Here is a 19188-nt window from a genome sequence, read left to right as displayed (position 1 = left end):
GGAAGTTATTATGGAAATAAACGGAACAATACGCGAATGTTAACTTAACGTTGAGGACACTACGAGTTGATGTGAAGCTAAAAGTGATCTATAATGTCTACCATGGAGCGGTCGTAGATCAAGTGGACTGAACGATGTCTGTGAACGAGTTGTACACACAGGTGAGCTGGTTGTGTGTGTGTGTTCATGTGAATATATCGACCTGCGATGATGCTCCTTCTGATTTCTGTGCACAATGTGTGGTAACTAACGCTATACGTCTGTATTGTGGTTGTTCCAGCTGTTTATACCGGGGATACATTGGATCAGACGGACAGGTGTATCAGCTGGAGGTTCACTCTGTGTTTGGCTGAATACAAAATGATTATGCTAACATGCAATCCTAATATCTACTTGTTTAACTTCAAGCCTTTTGTTCATTCAATTTAATCTTAAGTAATCGGCTTTGTCCTTACAATAGGCCTAGGTCTGCTGCGTTATTTAACCAGTTAAGTAAAATAACAAACACCTGTCCCCTTGTGGAATACATTGTCATAGCACAGCAGGTCTGGGATTGTTTTTTTTAGTTGCAAGTTGTTCTTGAAAAGGAACTGGAACGAAGATCAAAATACGACATTAGGGACTGAAGGGCACGCAACGTGCATAGCAGAGGCTGTTAAACTTGTCTGCGTGATTTGTGAACTAAACTTGATAAGACGCCAGGATTCAAACTGTACAAAGGTCTGTTTGGCAGTAGACCTAGATCATTTATGATCCGCAGTGCAAGCCTAAACTCCAATAGGTTGCGATGTGTATGTCATGATCAAATATTATTCAAGGCGCAATGGTAGAGTCATGTGAAGATAAGTGTTTAGAAAGACGTGTCAGGTCTTGGTAATGTAAGAGACATGCCGGGTTTAGATGAGATATGGTGTGATACAAGGTCACATGATATGACATGTGTTTTATGAGTACATATCACTGTCAAAGTGTTCAAATAAACTTGTCATGTCAATCTTTATGCATTGGAGCAAACCAAATCTTTCGTCAAATATTTCATTCATCCAAACATGATTAAGAGAAACTAAAATGGGCACTGTTAAAAATGAGTGCTGTTGTCTCCATTGTTCAAATGCCCACACTCAAGTGCAATATGCGGGGCTACTTATTTGTCCCTTAACCCCTAATAAGGCCAATTAATCCACATAATGTTTGCTAAATCCCTGTCTTCCATCTGTTGTATGTTCAACTTTATTAATCCTAGACAGGACATTTGGGAGTGCAGTCAGCAGAACTCAAGTTAATCTCCCTCTGTCAGAAAATAAGGATATCTTTATCGAAAACTATAAATAGCAAACCTTGTCACATACATCTGTTCCAGCCAGAGATGTATTCACTAAAACTGTAACAAGCAGTTCCCTGCTTGGGAACTGCTTCTTTACATCTTCTCTTGACATCTTTTCTTTAACCCATGAAGCTGTTCTCGCGGGATTTACTCTGTCCCCACTGAAAACAGGCCTAACTAGATTTTTCTTTCCTTATGTCGGTTTTGTAGGTGGAATGGGGTTATTTGAAACCGGCTAGGGCTCTTGAGGAGCAGGGTAAGCCTGAGTGGTAGCAACCTTCCCATTGTTGTGACACAACGGTCGTGGAGAATCACAGAAGGATCTTAATAATAACACGCTCCTTGGAGCCCTGGCATCGTGGGTAGTTTTGCTAGGGGAGGGGTTCAATGCTTGGGATTAGGTTTTTATACTTCAGCAAACACAAAGACAATAGTGGATTTATGACTGGCTTGTAAACAAGTAAATTACATATATTTTTGTACTTTCGCACAGCTTTAATACGTCATGGATGCAAGCCACACTACCAAGGTATATCAAAGGTTCTTCCTTTGTGTTTCTGGACCAGAACTGAGGTTCACAATCTGTACTTCTTTGTTATTGGGTCAAAGTGGTCTGACCCTCTGTGCTTTCTGTGGGCTTGTGTAATCCTCTTTGGTTATATAGTCCATATAAAACGCTGTATACTCACATCTTAAGATAAGGATACAGAAAACGTAATTGTTCCACAGAGTGACAGGAAGTGTCCTTCATTCTGTTGATCAATAGAAAAAATATAATATTTATGGTGATCATTCAAATCAACGTTTTACGGAAATATAAATAGTTTTGCTACTTCAAGCCAACAATAGGTGGCTTTAATGTTTCAACCAGGTACTGTCTTTTTACAAGGCAAGTTTGGCTTCATACTCCATCTATCCTACTTGTATGACCTTATAGGTCAACAGACCAGTAGAACTCTCTAGAGGGTCAACTCTTCCCCAGGTATAACGGGAAGAATTATGTAATTTGATGACGGTGTGTACAGAGACATGTAGGATTGCTTCCTGAAGCCTGTCTCCCTCCTCCTCTCCCTACTGGCGAGGCATCTTGTTCTCAGAAGATACAGGCCAGGCTTGGCGTCCCCTTCTATTTATTCAAGAGGAATAATCGCTTGATCCATCTATTCCGATTTCCTTTCATCAGATGACTCATCCATCTGTCCGTTCGTCAGTTTTAATGACTTCTCCATCCGTTTGTTTTTCCATTCATTTGTCCAGTCATTCATTCAGTAAATAGGTATTCACTTTCCTTGTCCTTGTAGCTCACGTTACCTGCCCTTCAGCCAGTCATTGTTTCCTGTGATGTCATAAATCCGAGTGCAGATCAAAGTTCCTTGTCGTTCAGTCTGAGTTCTTCCCGTCGGGCGCACCCAGTTCTTTCTCTTTCCTAGAGAGTGATGTCATTCTGCTGACAGAGGGGGCTGAGTTTCGGCCCCAGCAGAGAGCACAAGGCGTCCTGAATGTTTATTCACAGGTTAATGTCCCTCAGCTGTAGTTTTATGAACTTTTGATGAACCTTTATGTAAAAAAATAGTTTTGTGTATTTTAGTAGTAAACCAAGAAAGTACATATAGCTGTAGTTAAATGTACCCTTATTACACATAGTACATGTAGTTTAATTTACCTTTTTTATAGCACCGTATCCTAGGCTAATCAGAACTTTTATATGCAACATCTGGCATTAGAAAGACAACAATGTCAATCCATAATGACAAATAATTTCAAAATGAATTACTAAACAATGACCACAACCCTATAACCTATAACCAAACCCATTAACACTGTAATGCTCCTATACTTTCAAAATGGAGGCGGTCATTGCGATGTGAAATCACAATGTACAAGCCGTTTAGATCATTGGGTATCTCTTGAAAGTCTTTTTTTCTCTACAGTGCTGTTTTAAAACCCTCAGGTTATAGTCAGAGGGGAGGCATTTTTCCCCTCCTTCAAAGCTGTATTTTGTAACACTGCCCACCCACCTCCACGGTAAAACCTGTAGAGCAGCTTCTGCTTCCTCTACCTGCCCCTCCTCTCCTGGCATCTTGCCCCAGCTTATATCTGCTTATCAGGAACTCAGCTCTGTAGAGTACAGCTGGTTGGCTGGCTGGGCCCATCGTTTACTGCTCTTTCAGGGGATTATTCAAACAGAGAGTCCCCTGAACACACCTATGTGCTGGTGGTGTGATAAATGTATTTTCCTTGGGAGGCAACGAAAAGGCGAGCCAAGATGAAAAAGTAGAAAGTGTGTCAAATGATGTCATCAACTCCATTGTCTGAAGGATGATGAGCAATAACAAAGAAGATTGGTTGATTTAATTAAAATCCGACCTATCACCAAGTGACATCCGGTGACAGCATTCCTACAGCCGCGACCTTACTTTGGCCCAGTTTTCCCTTGTAAGCTATTATTCACAATAGACAATGGTATGGTTATTTTTACTCTCAGTAACTCCTGGGTCAGATTCACTCTGTACTGCAATGCAAAGAATGGGGCCGGGTGTAGTGTTTAGGGTGTTTGAGTCCAAGCCGAAAGGTTTTGGATTTGATGCTCGTTGTCCGCAGTCTGCAAAGGCATGCTTGAGCAAGATGACTTTTCCGCTATATAAATGACATGTCTTTACTAAGTTGCCTTGGATAAAAGTGTCTGCCAAATAAGACACTAACTAGTTAAAGTGTGTGGGTGTGCATATGAATTAGGGATTGGGGAAAGGTTGCTTCTGGATTATTTCCTAAATATTGTCACTGTAATTGGGGGCGAAACTTGAAAGTGCTCTTAGTTTGAGAAGAGAGATCAAGTAGAACTTAAGTTACTTGTTCATCACACAGCATTGATATAGACCGTGGCAGTGTGGTTCCACTTGGATTCCCCCCATGTTTAACCCCATATGAAAATCCTTCCCTCTGTAAACACGGCCAAAGCCTCGTCAATTGTCGGCCAATCACAAGAGAGCACAGACATTTGTGGTTGCCACTCGTCACTTACCATGCAACGGCAACTTTGAAACTTGGGACATTTGTGGGAAAGCGTGACAATGCCATACAGGTGTGGACACCCAAGCGTGTTTGGTTACAGTCTCGTACAAAACTTGTACACCCTCGCTAATTTACCTCATACAATCTGCATTAAAACAAAACCACTAGACTCAGCTGTCTCAACTAACCAAGGCTTTTATGTGAGGCTAGAGTTTAATGGCTAACGACTCTCGTTATCCATCCAATATCCTCTTTATTGCTTATCTTTTAATTTCTAGTTTTCAAAATTAGCCTTGAATTATACTGATACTGCGTATCAAACATCCGACCATCTGAATAAGTAGAACCATAAAAACCAAGCTTTATTAGAGCTCTCCTCATTGTCAACGTCAAAGGCAGAACGCTTCCAGAAACCTGAGAGTCTTGAAGTGACCACTTTATCGACCAGGTCCATAGTGTTTAAGTATTTGGATTTGGATAGCAAATGCGTATTTGGATAGCAAGAAATATATGATGTATATTTATGTTGTTATTAATATGGCTTCCTGTTGAATGATCAGAGAAGGGAGAGGGAATGCTGTTTTGCTATTCAAATAACCTTCTGGATTTTCTAAGGTGGATTTGCATGGGGACAAAAAGCTGGTGATGTCATGCATGTTCTGTCTTAATGGTGCCTTCAAAACAGTCTGAGTTTCTGAGAATTTCGGAGGTTGGGACCTAAAGCTCTATGGAAAGTGCTTTGAACACTGTTGGGTCTGAGTTTTCGCTAGGAGTTTCGTGCGGAAGTAGAGCTACCCGATTCCTCCGAGTTCACGTCACAACAATGGCTGCCCATTTCATTGATAGACTAAAGTGAACCTTTATAAACAGCTCATGTTCAACCATCGCAAGCAGTTCTAATAACTGATTCATCTTATTAAGCAAAGAAGCGCAAAGAGGTCCCTGCGGGCATCTATAATTGTAGTTGTTATGAAGTCTAGTCTCACGAACAATCTGTTTTTCCGGTTTTATGTCATAGCCTATGCACTTCTGAGGGGCGTTTCCTGAACGCTCTTATTTCGGAAGAAGGGAAGGTTTACGTAAAAGACACGTAAGAGCCTCCGAACCTCCAAACTGCTTTGAAGGCGGCATAAGACCCACAGATCCAGCAGTTTCAGTCTCCCAGTCAACTCCTTCCAGTCAAGTAAGCACTATGTTTGACATGTCACAAAAGTGAAGGATTTTGGAATGGAATTGAATTGCTGATCAAAATGTAATTTATTGGTTAACTAGGGGCCCCTTAATAAATATATAAAAATATATTTGAAATATGACTAGAATATGAGTCCAATTTTGCGAGCATTCATACCATGTCTGAAATGATGAACTGAAAAGTCACCCAAACGTACACTGTGTGTAACGCAAAGACTACACACAATTCTTCTATTTCCTTCTGATTAAAGAGATGGTGATGAAGATTGATATATTGGATTCTGGTCTTTCGAAAGAGACTTGCTGGCCAAACTAAAAACCTATAGCCCCGACTATGAAGCCACAGAGGAAGACACTTTGTGAATAAGCTCACCAATACAATGGCTTCCATGCAAATCGACTAACATGTTTTTGTTATTGAGTGTGAAGAACCACTCATGCGCACATGCATCACCAGCAGATACTGAGCATGTTAAACCCATCAGCCCAGATTATCATCTTGTCTGTCCTACTGGGCGAGACAGTGCCCCACCACACCTTGTTAGGATTGCGAGAGTTGGTTGATAAAAGATAGATGCAAATATGAATAAATCGTCGTTAGTTCGCCTGTTACATTAAAATCAAATCAAACCATTGCCACTTGGCAATTACTTGCTTTATTATTATTGTTTTATATCTGTACAGAAGATGCCTCAGAAGATGAATTTAATCCATAATCTGTTAATTGCAAAGAATTATCACAATATTAGCGCAAAAACAATCACAAGTCTAATTCCCGTCCTAATTGTGAAGCCCTTCTTGCTGATAATAACTACGCTTCAAGATTCAAAGTGTTTATGGTCATGGTGTGGATTTATGTGCAGAGGTCATGTGACCGTGGTTCTGTTTGCAGTGGAGGCTGCAGACTGACTCGTCTCTGGACACGAGTTTCCCCTGGCATGCCCACGGTAGGCCTACGCATGGCTCCCAGGTGGCGCTGCGGTCTTCCTCAGCCAAGCGGGACCTAAAGTGCTGAGGTCTGCTGTCTGGGTGTGGCCAGGACATAGGTGGCCCAAACCTGGCTAGCAGGTTAGGGATGGTAGTTCAGACCATGCGGGCAAGGAATGCTTTGTGGTGGTTAGGTTGTTCCCCTCCAAGTTGACATGTGTACTGGGTCAGATTCCTGCCCCCGTCTACATCATGGTGGCCTGAGGCCTACAGGTAGCATCCTCAAACCATATGTCTAGACTGAACTAGTCCATGACGGCCTGTCATTTATTGACCAACATCAACGACTATATAGTAAATCATGGTTTTAAAAGTATTATTCAAGAACAGCTCACTTCATGTCCTTTGGTATAGTCCTTCAATGTCCATCTCGTGAAATGCATCCTTAATTAGATAACCAAATTAAAATACAATTAATGCATACACAATACACAATATTTCCCTTATAGTGAACAGCAGTAGGTGAGTGGCGCTAGACTAAAATGCTTCAGATAGCTCAGGCTGTGGCCTTAAGATTCTCATGATAAAGCTTTTCTCTTTTCCGTTGTCTGTCTTGATAAAGCCTTTAGATGTCTCCATAAGATAAACCCCAGATGATGATGATGATGATGATGATGTTGCTCCTCCCTCTCTGCAGCGGACCCGGGTGTGGATCGCCGACTCTGAGGATGTGTGGAAGCCGGCGGAGATCACCAAAGACTACAAGGAGGGGGAGCCCATCCTACACCTCAGGCAGGAGGATGAGACGGTAACCACGCCGACACCGACTGGTACCAGTGGCATGGCTGAGAGGGGCCCCCTAGAGGGGTCCCTAATCCCCTAATGGCCGCAGGACTGTAAACTGTTTCTGTAATTGGACAAACAAGATGGATTGCCGATGCAAAACAGTCACAGTACAATCTACTTTCAGATGCCATTATCTCACATGAATGACCAGTCCTACACGCATGACAGGGACTGTAACCCTGTCACCACTCATTATGCAGAGTTTATTCTGGATAGCGCTAGCAAGACAGACGGTGTTAAACAGCACTAAGGAGGGAATCAGTACTAATCAGGCTCGCTAAAACGCAGAGAAAGACTTTTATTATTGCCAATATTTCCTATTTCATTCATGTAAATATTATCTTATTATCCAATGGACAATATTTGACAAAAACGCTTTCTCATTCTCAGCCACTGATACTTTTATCCAACACCATTACAGGCTGCCAAGCTTAATATACTAATTCATCTTTTTTTGCCATTTAGCCCCTTGAGTACCGTGTCGGTCCGAAAGACCCTCTCCCCTTCCTACGAAACCCTGACATCCTGGTGGGAGAGAATGACCTCACAGCCCTCAGCTACCTGCACGAGCCGGCCGTCCTGCACAACCTCAAGGTCCGCTTCCTGGAGTCCAACCACATCTACACCTACTGCGGTGAGTCCCCGCTGGCACCGTCGCCTGGGACGGGCCTTGGAGCTCGCCCCGTCTCCAAACACAGCTGGAAACATGGAATAATGGGGAAAACGGTTTAAGACTGGTTTCCACATTAGTCAATGCCTACGCCCAATAAAGTGCATCATTAAATGGGTAAACAAACCACGGGAATGAGAATAAACCAGTAATAAAGCTAGGGTAGGCAATTTATTTTAGAAGCATTTTATGTAATATTTGTTGATATTGTTTTTACATTACAGACGCTAATCAATAAATCAAACGCTGTGACAAAAAAAAAAGAATCAGGTGTCTGTGGCTGTCACAGGCCTGTAATTAGCATGTCCAATCATTTCATTCCCAGTGATTTGATTGGATGGCTTATCTGCCCATGCACTCATTGAGCACTCAGTCATCCGCAAGGCTAGGTAGACCTATTGCTAATGCTAGCTAGCTGGTTATGTGTTTTGGGGGTGTGGCTTTGGAGGGAGGACAGAAGAATAAAACAAACAACGTTTTAAATGTTTTATTTGGTTTAAAGGGATCTGTCGTAATGTGGACAAGGATTTCCTAGGTAATCTCTTTGAATTTATGATGTCATTCTTAGGTATTTATGTCCCAACTCCTTGCAGGTTAAAGCTGACTGCGCTCTATAAATGTCTCGCAGAGGGCGACCACACCTGGCTGTTACAACAGCATTCTCTAACTGTCTCTCAGTCCATGACACACCCGTGTACCACAAACCTTTACGGCTCATTAAAGCCTCTTGCCTTGTTTGCTGTTAGTTAGTGAATTTTTGGGGGATTTCCATAATTTAGTTTCCTATACATCTTTCATAAACAACATCACAACATCAGCTTTTAGGCCTAATACAAGTTCATTGTTGATCAGACCTCCTTGAACTAATCTATGTTATTGTTTTACATGACCTGCGTCCGCAGTTCTACAAGTCCATTGCTCACACTGAAAAGGTTTTTGTTTGGAGTATTGTAGCACAACCAGCACATGTATGGCAACAAAATTGGACAAAAAGGATTCCTCAGGATTTTAATACAAAAAGCTATTTTAACTTTGTTTCATTGCAAAATCAACAATCCATTTTGATGTTAAAAATGAAGAACAAAGTTTTGAGCATGCTAATTATATTGAGTTGTTTTTAATGAAGGACAACCGGAAACTAGGAATAATAATTAAACTTATCTGGAGTGAAGCCTTGCAAAGGGATCCAGAATCTCTTCTATTTTCCAAAGAATACATTTCTGTTGAGAATAATTTAACTACAGCTAGCTTTAAGCTCAAAACTGTTCTTTCAGCAAAATGGAGGAAAAAACCGACTCTTATGAAACGTAATTTATTGATATGACTTTTAATTGACGTGAAGGATATTGATTGTTGTTCCATTGTCTCCAGGGATTGTGTTGGTGGCCATCAACCCCTATGAGCAGCTGGCCATCTACGGCGAGGAGGTGATCAATGCCTACAGCGGGCAGAACATGGGGGACATGGACCCCCACATATTTGCGGTGGCGGAGGAGGCGTACAAGCAGATGGCCAGGTAGGAGCGGGGTTAATCACGGACACACCTTGTAGTCAATTGTCTACCTCGTCGTCGTCGCTGTCTCTTTGTAAAGATGACAAAGGAAGGGCTCAACACTGAGTCCATTTTGCTTGCTTGTTCGGCTAAAAATAGACCTGTGCTAATTCCAGAGTTTTTGTTGTTGTTTATTTATTGAAAAAAATCATTGCTATTTATTCCCTATATTTTTCTTTGTATGAGGGACATTTCAGTAATGAGCAAAATGTCAATCCATCCATTAACGCTCGCTTAAGTTTTTGTGTGGCCCTAATTTTTTAGACCCAGGACGAGAACAGTGCTCCTTTTATCCGAAGTCCTTGAATTGTGACAGTGTATACTGCAGTCTCATCATACTGCAGTCTCACATTATTATGTGACAAGGATTATCACACAAAAGACATGATCAAATGATCTCGTGTAGGAGGAAACCTAGACTAATTGCACCCATCACAATCATCATTTGTGAAGGGATGGATTGGGATGAAAGGGTCGTTTTAACCCAGATGTTCATATCTGCATTGGCGTGCAAGGATAATTATTGTCTTCTTATCTTCAGCTCATTGATTTGACTGAAACTTTCCTACTTAGTTTTATTTTTTTGGCACATGATCTGTTTATGGATGTGCTTTTCCCTTTTACTCTGAAAGATGTATCCAATTAAGAACCTTGCTATGATCCCATAACTGGAGGATCTATGTTTGAACCTCTTAGGCCTTCAGTCACTCATCTCTGTGTTCTCTTGTTAAATGGAGCCGTTACAGTTTGTCTAAAAAAAGAAAAGGTCAAATGATATTCAGTTCCCTGTGCTCTACATATCTTTTATCCGTTCTGTATAATATAACGTTTGTGCTTTAAACATGACACTGCCAATCATAAGCCGTCGACTTTATTGTTGACCCCTGAACAAAAGGTTATTCAAATAACATTGAGGATTTTTTTTTTCCCCAACACCCCTGACTTCTCCCGACCACAGGGATGAGCGGAACCAGTCCATCATCGTGAGCGGCGAGTCCGGCGCCGGGAAGACGGTGTCGGCCAAGTACGCCATGCGCTTCTTCGCCACGGTGGGCGGGTCGGCGGGGAACACCAACGTGGAGGAGAAGGTCCTGGCCTCCAGTCCCATCATGGAGGTGAGCCCGTGGTTTCCCTCATCAAGCTGGGATCCGGCCGTTCCACATTGTTATCTGTTCACAGTTATGGGTATGGCTCACTGATCGCCATATACAGCAACGTGATTTGTCATCAAAATGTTTTGTGAAAACGTTGCTTCTCCGTATATGCAATGTTCCTGGCTGTTTGTATTTAATGTGTCATCCACATGCTCACATTTTGATGTTTTCATATAAACATGTCCACCCTTTTTTTTCGCTGAAGAAGCTTGGTTGATGCTGTCTGTGTTTGGATGGCAATTATCTTCCCATGATCAGGCCATTTTATTTAAAGTAGTAGGTGTAAGAATCAGAAGTTCCTACATGCATACAATTCTCCATTTAGTCCTTTTTATTTTTAAATCAAATACTTTTGTGGTCAAAAGTCTAGTATCGTGATATCTGAGTATCAAAATACCCCCTTATTGATATCATGTAATTCCCCTGGTCTCTTCCTGAGCCAAGAGACACAACCTTAACATTGATATAGTTTGTTCACCTTGTACGTTGTATTTACTTTAGCATTTAAACTTTGAATCATTCTATATGTACCGGTTTCTGAAGTTTTTTTTTCTTCCGTCCATGAAGGCTATCGGAAACGCCAAGACGACCCGAAACGACAACAGCAGTCGCTTCGGGAAGTACATTCAGATCGGGTTCGACCGGCAGTACCACATCATCGGGGCCAACATGCGCACCTACCTGCTGGAGAAGTCCCGCGTGGTCTTTCAGGTGATCCCCCTTTACCTTTGACTTTCAGGTTAAAGGTTAAGGGACTTCTTAAGGGTTAAGGTTAAGTGACTTAGTAAGTGCTTTAGTGTTGAGTAGTTAAGGTTATCACTGTGTTGTGAAGTACATTTTAAAGTTTTATGGATGTATTTGTGTTTCCCTGTAGGCGGAGGATGAGAGGAACTACCACATCTTTTATCAGCTCTGTGCCTGCGCTAGTTTACCAGAGTTTAAAGACTTGGCCTTGTGTAAGTGTACTTCAACAAGTACTATGACGTGTTATGTGTTTATTGGCTGCAAATAAGGAGATTTGTTCAAAGGCCTTTTGGGCTGAGAGTTCCAGGAAGTAGCCGGAACGTGTTATCTCCATGGTTACGACGATCAACTTTGTGATACCTTAATTTAGGCTAGTACGGTCGTTTTGTATGAGCGTTTTTATGTATGAATTGAGCCACACACCACGCTGTTATACTTTAACTGTTTGAGAAGCATAACCCTCTTTCGACTGGGACCATCAACATCAACCACTGCTTAGATTGAGCTGCTCACATCCACACACACCCTGACGCCGGAGTGCCCTGCATTATGTAGAAATGCCTCGGAAAAGGCCCTTTAACGTCCCAAAATAACGCAACTTGAGGTCGGAGCAGAGTGAAATGGTCACAAAGTGCTTCTTTAAATCGTATTTTAGTACCGGTGACAATAAACTATTGCATTGATTCTTCTGAAAGTCTATTCATTGATTGGTTCCCTCCCCCTTTGTGTGTGAATTCAGCGAGTGCAGAGGACTTTATCTACACGTCGTTCGGGGAGAACATCTTCATAGAGGGAGTCAACGACGCGCTGGACTTTGAGAAGACCAAGGAAGCCTTCACACTCCTGGGTAACAGTCCCACGGAACTAGTATTACTATTTACTACTGTCTAATCGTTTAGCCCACGCTTCCACTTTAGCTGATGCCTTTGGCGGATGATTCCGCTGTAAGATGTCATCTGAAGTGACAGGGGATTCAGATACATGTGGTTCAGGATTCGTCGTAGTTGTAGGCCTACAGGTTAGACTGCGGACCCGGGGATATCTAACCCAGTACTTTTTGGTCCGGGAGTCGAACCCTTTAATTTCTGTGCTATCCTTCCTGCATCTTATTCAAGTTTTGTGAATAAAACTCAATGTATGTCATGGTTGTAATAATGTATCACTTTTCAAAAGCTTAACATAGGATAGTGAGTTTGTAATCCACTGAATGCAAATGAAAGGCCTGCGTGTGTCTCGCCTCGGGTGTTTAGGTGTGAAGGAGAACATGCAGAGCAGCATTATTAAGATCATAGCTGCCATCCTGCATCTGGGCAACGTGGAGATCTGCTCCGAGCGGGACGGGGACTCCTGCCATGTTTTGGTACGTCAACATTAAAGAAAAGCTAGTACATTATGAATCATTATATAATCCCATTGTTGTTATTCATTAAATACCATTTTGATATGTGAATCATGGAATCCCATCTCAAATTAATTGTTTTTATGAATTCAAGCCAAAGCCTAACGTTGTTAGAATCGTGTTCTGAGAAGGTCCTGAAACCCCATGTGTGATAGATCCTAAAAAGCCCATCGTTAGTTGATCATATAATCACACAATCCCCCTGACAACAAGGAGCATCAACCAATCCCAGTGTTAATCGCTCATCAAATCCCATCGATCAAAAATCAGACTCATGAAATCAAAGGACGCTGACTCGACATTTGACCCTTAACCCCACGTTCCCCCCCCCCTCCCCCAGCGTGAGGACCGCCACCTGAAGCACTTCTGCCGCCTGCTGGGTGTGGAGCTGGAGCAGATGGAGCACTGGCTGTGCCACCGTAAACTGGTGACTTCGTCTGAGACCTACGTGAAGAACATGTCCTGCAAGCAGGCCAGCAACGCCCGCGACGCGCTGGCCAAGCACATCTACGCGCACATGTTCGACTGGATCGTGGAGCACGTCAACAAGGCGCTACACACCACCGCCAAGCAGCGCTCCTTCATCGGCGTGCTGGACATCTACGGGTAGCCCCTCCTATGAAATATACAGCATATATATATTAGCGCTGTGCGATTATTCGAATTTTGATCGCGATTTAGATTTTTGCGTCAAACATCTCCAAACTATTAAAATCGAGTTTAAACTCTCTCAGTTACAAAGTGTTTTTGTAATTGTAAAGTTTTTGTAAAGTTTGTTTTCAAACTCAAAAATAATTATTTCAATAATCGGGATTTCAATATTGAACCAAATAATCTTGATTATGATTTTTTTTTCCATAATCAAGCGGCCCTAATATATATAGATCATGCCTGTTCACTCAGTGTTTTTACACCAGTCTGTGTGTTTTACATTTATTTTGGATGGCTTTTGATGAACTTGATGACATATGATTTGATTAAGGTGCTTAGAGTTCTGATAATATATGCCATGCGCTAACGACTGAGGGCACAGAGTCGGTTGTGGTTTGTCACCTACGGTATTACAGAGCCAATGGTCAATGTTTTAGTCAGGGTTATAATCAGATTGCAAACGGAAGAAAGTAATGCGAGCTCTAGATGACCATGTGGTCAGATTCCACCTTTTGCACGATACAATGCCTCTCAACGGTGACTTCTGCTCTTTATCCAAGGTTCGAGACATTTGAGATCAACAGTTTTGAGCAGTTCTGCATCAACTACGCCAATGAGAAGCTGCAGCAACAGTTCAACTCGGTGAGCCATCTTGCCACCAAACAAGGAACTCGCAAGTTCACCTTCCTGTTGATAATGTTTTTAAATGTATTATTGCACCTACAGATCTACCACACTCATGTCTATATAGAAATGTTTTCGGTTTACTTATGGTCGTTTTTTTATAGTTCTCAAACTGTCCTGCACTTTCTTCTGTAATACCCACATTTCCTGTCTGGGATTAATAAAGTACAACATTATCTTACTGTTTACAGATGAAAACATTGTCCTTTTAGGAGTTGTCCTCCACAATACCATGTATAGATGTTGTTGTTTCAGTCTTCTCCGGTTGTCTGTTCTTCCTGCAGCACGTGTTCAAGCTAGAGCAGGAGGAGTACATGAAGGAGCAGATTCCCTGGACCCTGATCGACTTCTATGACAACCAGCCGTGCATAGACCTGATTGAGGCCAAGCTGGGCATCCTGGACCTGTTGGACGAAGAGTGCAGAGTAGGAATCTATCCATAATATGTCCTTTTACATACGCGTTGTTTGAGGATTCTTCCAATCCCTCCCCTCCCAACCCCTTCTTATTTTATTAGCACTTAGGTTATGTCTGAGTTCTAAGTCTGAGTTCTGAGCTCTAAGTCTGGAGTTCTAAGTCTGAATTGTAATTGGTAATTCTAAGTGGGGTTTTTAAGGCTAACTTCATCAGAGGCAGCCCAAATCCCAAATCCTTGTGGGGTTTGTGTTGATGACGTCTGTAGGCCCTTGCAAAAAAAGGATCAAAATAGTACATCAAAGTTTTGTCAGCAACAAAAAAAAATTGTCACAGGGAAGTAGATCTGAATAACAATTCTGTAATCATTCATATCCATTTCAATCATTTAACTCCTGTAAACCATAATTATTATTTCCTTGCATTCATTAGCTTTTTATTTCTTGTCAAGTTCTTTAATTATTTATAAAAAAAAGCATTTAATAAGTCATTAATTCAGATAAAATAATAACGATTAATAAAAATCCTCACATTGGTATTATTTATGAATTTCTTTATGTATTTCTATATCGATGTATGTATTGTCTATTTATTCCAGGTGCCCAAGGGGACGGATGAGAACTGGTGCCAGAAGCTGTACGGGAAGCACTCGGGAAGCGCTCACTTCCAGAAGCCACGCATGTCCAACACCTCCTTCATCATCATCCACTTCGCAGACAAGGTCAGAGTCTTCCTCCTGATGGGGGACATGGAACACAGGCAGGGTACATATGGAGCTAGGGGTTGGACTCCAAGCCGAAATGTAACTGGTTTGATAACCCCAATGTCAAACCTGTAGGCCTTGAACAAAATGGAAAAGAACATTGTGTACAATCAATTAAGCGAGCTGTGTTCATATGAAATATCACACACCTGGTTAGTTAAGTTCATTTAGTTCTATTCAGTAGTTTTATTCATTCAGTTTTGTAATTCATTTTTGTAGTATTTTTGTATGCATCCATTTCAATGTAAGCTGAAACATCTGGTGGTTCCATCGATGAGTCATCCAGGTAACCTGTGACTCAACACATCACATTCATTCCCCCAGATGCTTAATCCAGTTGTTGTTGTTGTTGTTGTGTGTTGGCTGTTTTCGTGACAGGTGGAGTACCAGTGTGAGGGCTTCCTGGAGAAGAACAGAGACACCGTGTACGAGGAACAGATCAATATCCTGAAAGCTAGTAAGGTAAGACATATCAACCATCACAGTGTGTGTGTGTGTGTGTGTGTGTGTGTGTGTGTGTGTGTGTACAGGAACATGTCCAGTACATTATTCCTGTTTTTAACTAATAAGAACATGCCGAGTATACGTTTACCTGTTTTTGACCAAAAAGAACATGTCAAGTAGATTCTACATGATTTGAACACATAGGAACAAGTCCAGTATACTTCTGCCTGATTTCAACCAATAGGAACATGTCTAGTAGATTCTGCATGATTTGAACCTCTAACATCAGCTTCAGTATACTGTGCATGAAGAGTTCGATTCGCAGTAAATGAAAGCTGTAGATCAAAGCTGAAGACGTCAGGCCGGCTCTGTTATCTACGTGAAACAAATTAAAAGATCCAGTCTTGGGCTTACCGTCTCATTCACTGGGATCAGCTATCTAACCTTGGCTCTACTCAGCTGGGATTTACTTTCTAGTTGATCACAGCGGCATGGCTAGTGGATTTATGAGCACTGCAGGCACAATATCCCGTTAATCATAGATAAACGGGAAATTGAGATCAAAACTAAATTCCACATGCAAATGTTTGCTTATTAGATGTTCTTGCAAGTCATGAAAGTTTGAACCCATGTCAGTATGTTCCACTATATTATTATTATCATCATCAGTATTTCAGTGAAGATAACCTCTGGATATAGCCCAGCTCAAATACGCCGTCGGAATATAGCTGTATCCTACTTTCGATACAGAATATAGATACAACCTGAGCTAAGTATTCATATATATCTGCACCTTATTCGTCTAATCCTACGTATACGTATGTGAGTAGTTTCAGATGGTGGCAGATCTATTCCTGGAGCAGAAGGAGTCCAGCTCTTCTACACCCAGTAGTAAATCCTCCAGGATTAACGTGAGGTCCGCCAAGACCGTCCCAAAGACCCCCAACAAGGAGCACAGGAAGACCGTAGGCCACCAGGTAGACCCCTTTCCCTCTTGTGGGGTGAGGTTTTTTTTTACACCACCTCCCCTCGGAACAAACCTCCACGACATCTGAGGTATCCTCAACCTTCAACACTATGCTTAAATCCAGGTTCACAACTTTTTTTTATCAAACTAAATGCTCCAAGTTATTGTTGTTTTTGCCATCTCATGCTTTTATTGTACAGTTCTTATTTTCAAGTGTAAGTGAATCCCCTGTATCAGCTTGAATTCAAACTAGGGTTGAATTTGGATAGGGCACCCCATATCCCCATGGTTATGACCCCAACAGCAAACTTTCTTTATTCTTTAAGCTGGTTCACGTCGTTGAGTACGACCGTTCTGGGGAGCGTCGTTGGACAAACAAAGATTGCCTTTTGTTGAAATTGATGTTATTCTAATGGACTAAATGCCCTGTCCTTTAACCATGCCTTACTAACGGTTTTGATTTTTCAGTTATGCCATTTATTTGTCAGTGGTGCTCATCTATCTTTCAATTAAATTCAATTGTATTTGTATAGCCATTAATCACCGGTACAGGCCAAATATTTATTACCTCCCCCTGACCCAAGCCCACAAAAGGGCAAACTCCCTCAATCAGCAAGGAAGAAATCTTGAGGAGGAAGGCAGAGTGGCGGATCCCTCCTTCCAGGGAGGGTCAGGAGTGCAGCGGTTGACACAATTGACATACCTACAGTACATACAAGCAAAACATCTCTCCTTCCTCTCCCACTAGTTCCGGAGCTCCCTCCAGCTCCTCATGGAGACCCTGAACGCCACCACGCCTCACTACGTGCGCTGCATCAAGCCCAACGACGAGAAGATGTCCTTTGTGTGAGTCCCCCGCTCTTAAGTTAAGGCTCAGTTATGTCAACGCAACGACCAGGACCCTGTTTTGGTTCTGCGTCGGGTTTAAGTGAGCGGACCAATCACAGCCCTTGCTGCTGCCTCGCCTCGACGCAAGGTTACGATTTTTGGGAGGCGCACGTCAGGCCCTTGCGGTGGACGCAAGGACGTAATGGGTCCGTAAACCCCCTTGCATTGTGTTGACCGGGAACCATAAGTAAGCCTTAAGTTAGGCTTCCTCGTCGGAGGGTAGGTCATCTGGTCAGGCTCGCTACCTGTTTTGATCAATGATTGACAAAGTGGTGTTTTCTTTACGGAACCATTTCTCCACTACGACTCCTCCTTTTTCTCGGAACAGGAACAACCGCCGGTTTCTGAAGAAAGGACTTGTGAATGTGTGGTGAAGGCCGCTTCACTACCAGGTCCAAGCGCATGGCAGGGCAAACAGGAAGCACGTTGTGCTTGGTTACCAACCGACTGTTTGCCTCTGTGTTTTTGTCCCGCTGTGAATTACTTTAACAGATTAAATTATGTTCGAGCCATCCAGTGTGTGACAACACAAGGGTTTCTATTATATTAAGGTGTATATTATATTAAAAGATCGTAGTCTTTTTTTAAATGCACTCTGTGCTTTAATGCTTCATCTTTGGTCGTGATTATTATTATTATTGAGCGATAATATATTAGCGATATTTTCCTAAACCACGACTACATACCAGACTGTTTTGAAATGGTGGGGTCATCATCCTTTCACACTTTTTGTTGAGACAGTAATCACAATTACAAATAAACAGATTCATGGGCCATCCTCCTTAGTGGTTGTGTTTGTTTATGCTCTTCTTCTGCGTGCCTTTTCAGTGCATTCCTCCGCACAAGGGCTCCTTCAGGTCTAGGTAATTAGATAAGGTGAACTCTGGAGTCACATGTGGGTCCTCAGACCTAACTGGGGCCTAACTCCCAGCACCCATACTGTCAGCATCTCAGCCACTAGCACAGAGAGTTACCAACCTCCTTTTCCCTGTTGCGCTGAGCACCATGCCTAAGGGACAGAAACGGTAATATAGGGTTTTAGAGTTTGGTGTTGTACCTGTGTTCAGTCAGACAGCCTGTTTGACTGTCTGACTGTTTGTGTTTTGGTTTTTGAGTTTGTCTGTCTGTCTCTCTGTTTTGTTTCTCCGTTTGTCTGTCTGTTTCTAATGCTGTCTCTCAGTTTTCCTAAATGCTTTTTTTGTCTGTTTATCTCTGGGTCTGTGGGTTTGTATATCTGTTTGCTGTCATCTAGGTTTGACTCTGGTTCTGTATGTGGATTATCGGTTTTTCTGTTGTCTAGGTTAGATTCTGGCTCTGTGTGTTTATGTATCTGTTTTCTGTTGTCCAGGTTCGACTCAAAGCGAGCGGTTCAACAGCTGAGGGCATGTGGAGTCCTGGAGACCATTCGCATCAGTGCTGCTGGTTACCCGTCAAGGTAGAAATGTCCTCCCCGTTCTCATTACACACATTACGCAAGGGTCTTCCAGGGTAAACCTCACTACCAATGCCGTGACAATGATGGAACCGGTTGCAGTCATTTGGCTAAGCTGTTGGAGTG

The 19188-nt window shown here is 42.2% G+C and overlaps 1 protein-coding gene across 3 annotated transcripts in view; it reads left to right on the top strand.

The window, feature by feature from the left end:
* myo5b (myosin VB) overlaps positions 1-19188 on the top strand; it is a 38880-nt gene that overhangs the window by 943 nt on the left and 18749 nt on the right. For 2 of the 3 annotated variants that reach the window (XM_079734508.1, XM_079734506.1), the window contains exons 1-17: positions 1-161; positions 7152-7262; positions 7766-7934; positions 9342-9486; positions 10481-10637; positions 11244-11387; positions 11551-11632; positions 12160-12267; positions 12671-12780; positions 13160-13425; positions 14031-14112; positions 14439-14579; positions 15167-15289; positions 15710-15793; positions 16606-16752; positions 17491-17588; positions 18979-19065. The exon at positions 1-161 is cut by the window's left edge and continues 262 nt beyond it. In XM_079734508.1, coding sequence (XP_079590634.1) covers positions 135-161; positions 7152-7262; positions 7766-7934; positions 9342-9486; positions 10481-10637; positions 11244-11387; positions 11551-11632; positions 12160-12267; positions 12671-12780; positions 13160-13425; positions 14031-14112; positions 14439-14579; positions 15167-15289; positions 15710-15793; positions 16606-16752; positions 17491-17588; positions 18979-19065 — 2081 coding nt within the window. In that variant the 5' untranslated portion in view covers positions 1-134. The remainder of the gene's footprint in view (positions 162-7151; positions 7263-7765; positions 7935-9341; positions 9487-10480; positions 10638-11243; positions 11388-11550; positions 11633-12159; positions 12268-12670; positions 12781-13159; positions 13426-14030; positions 14113-14438; positions 14580-15166; positions 15290-15709; positions 15794-16605; positions 16753-17490; positions 17589-18978; positions 19066-19188) is intronic. The other variant, XM_079734507.1, reaches the window with a different exon arrangement.

This window comes from Pollachius pollachius (assembly GCF_949987615.1).
Source record: "Pollachius pollachius genome assembly, chromosome: 4".
Classification (NCBI taxonomy): Eukaryota; Metazoa; Chordata; class Actinopteri; order Gadiformes; family Gadidae; genus Pollachius; species Pollachius pollachius.
Note: the sequence above shows the minus strand (reverse complement) of the source record. Positions and strands in the feature narration are given on the sequence as shown.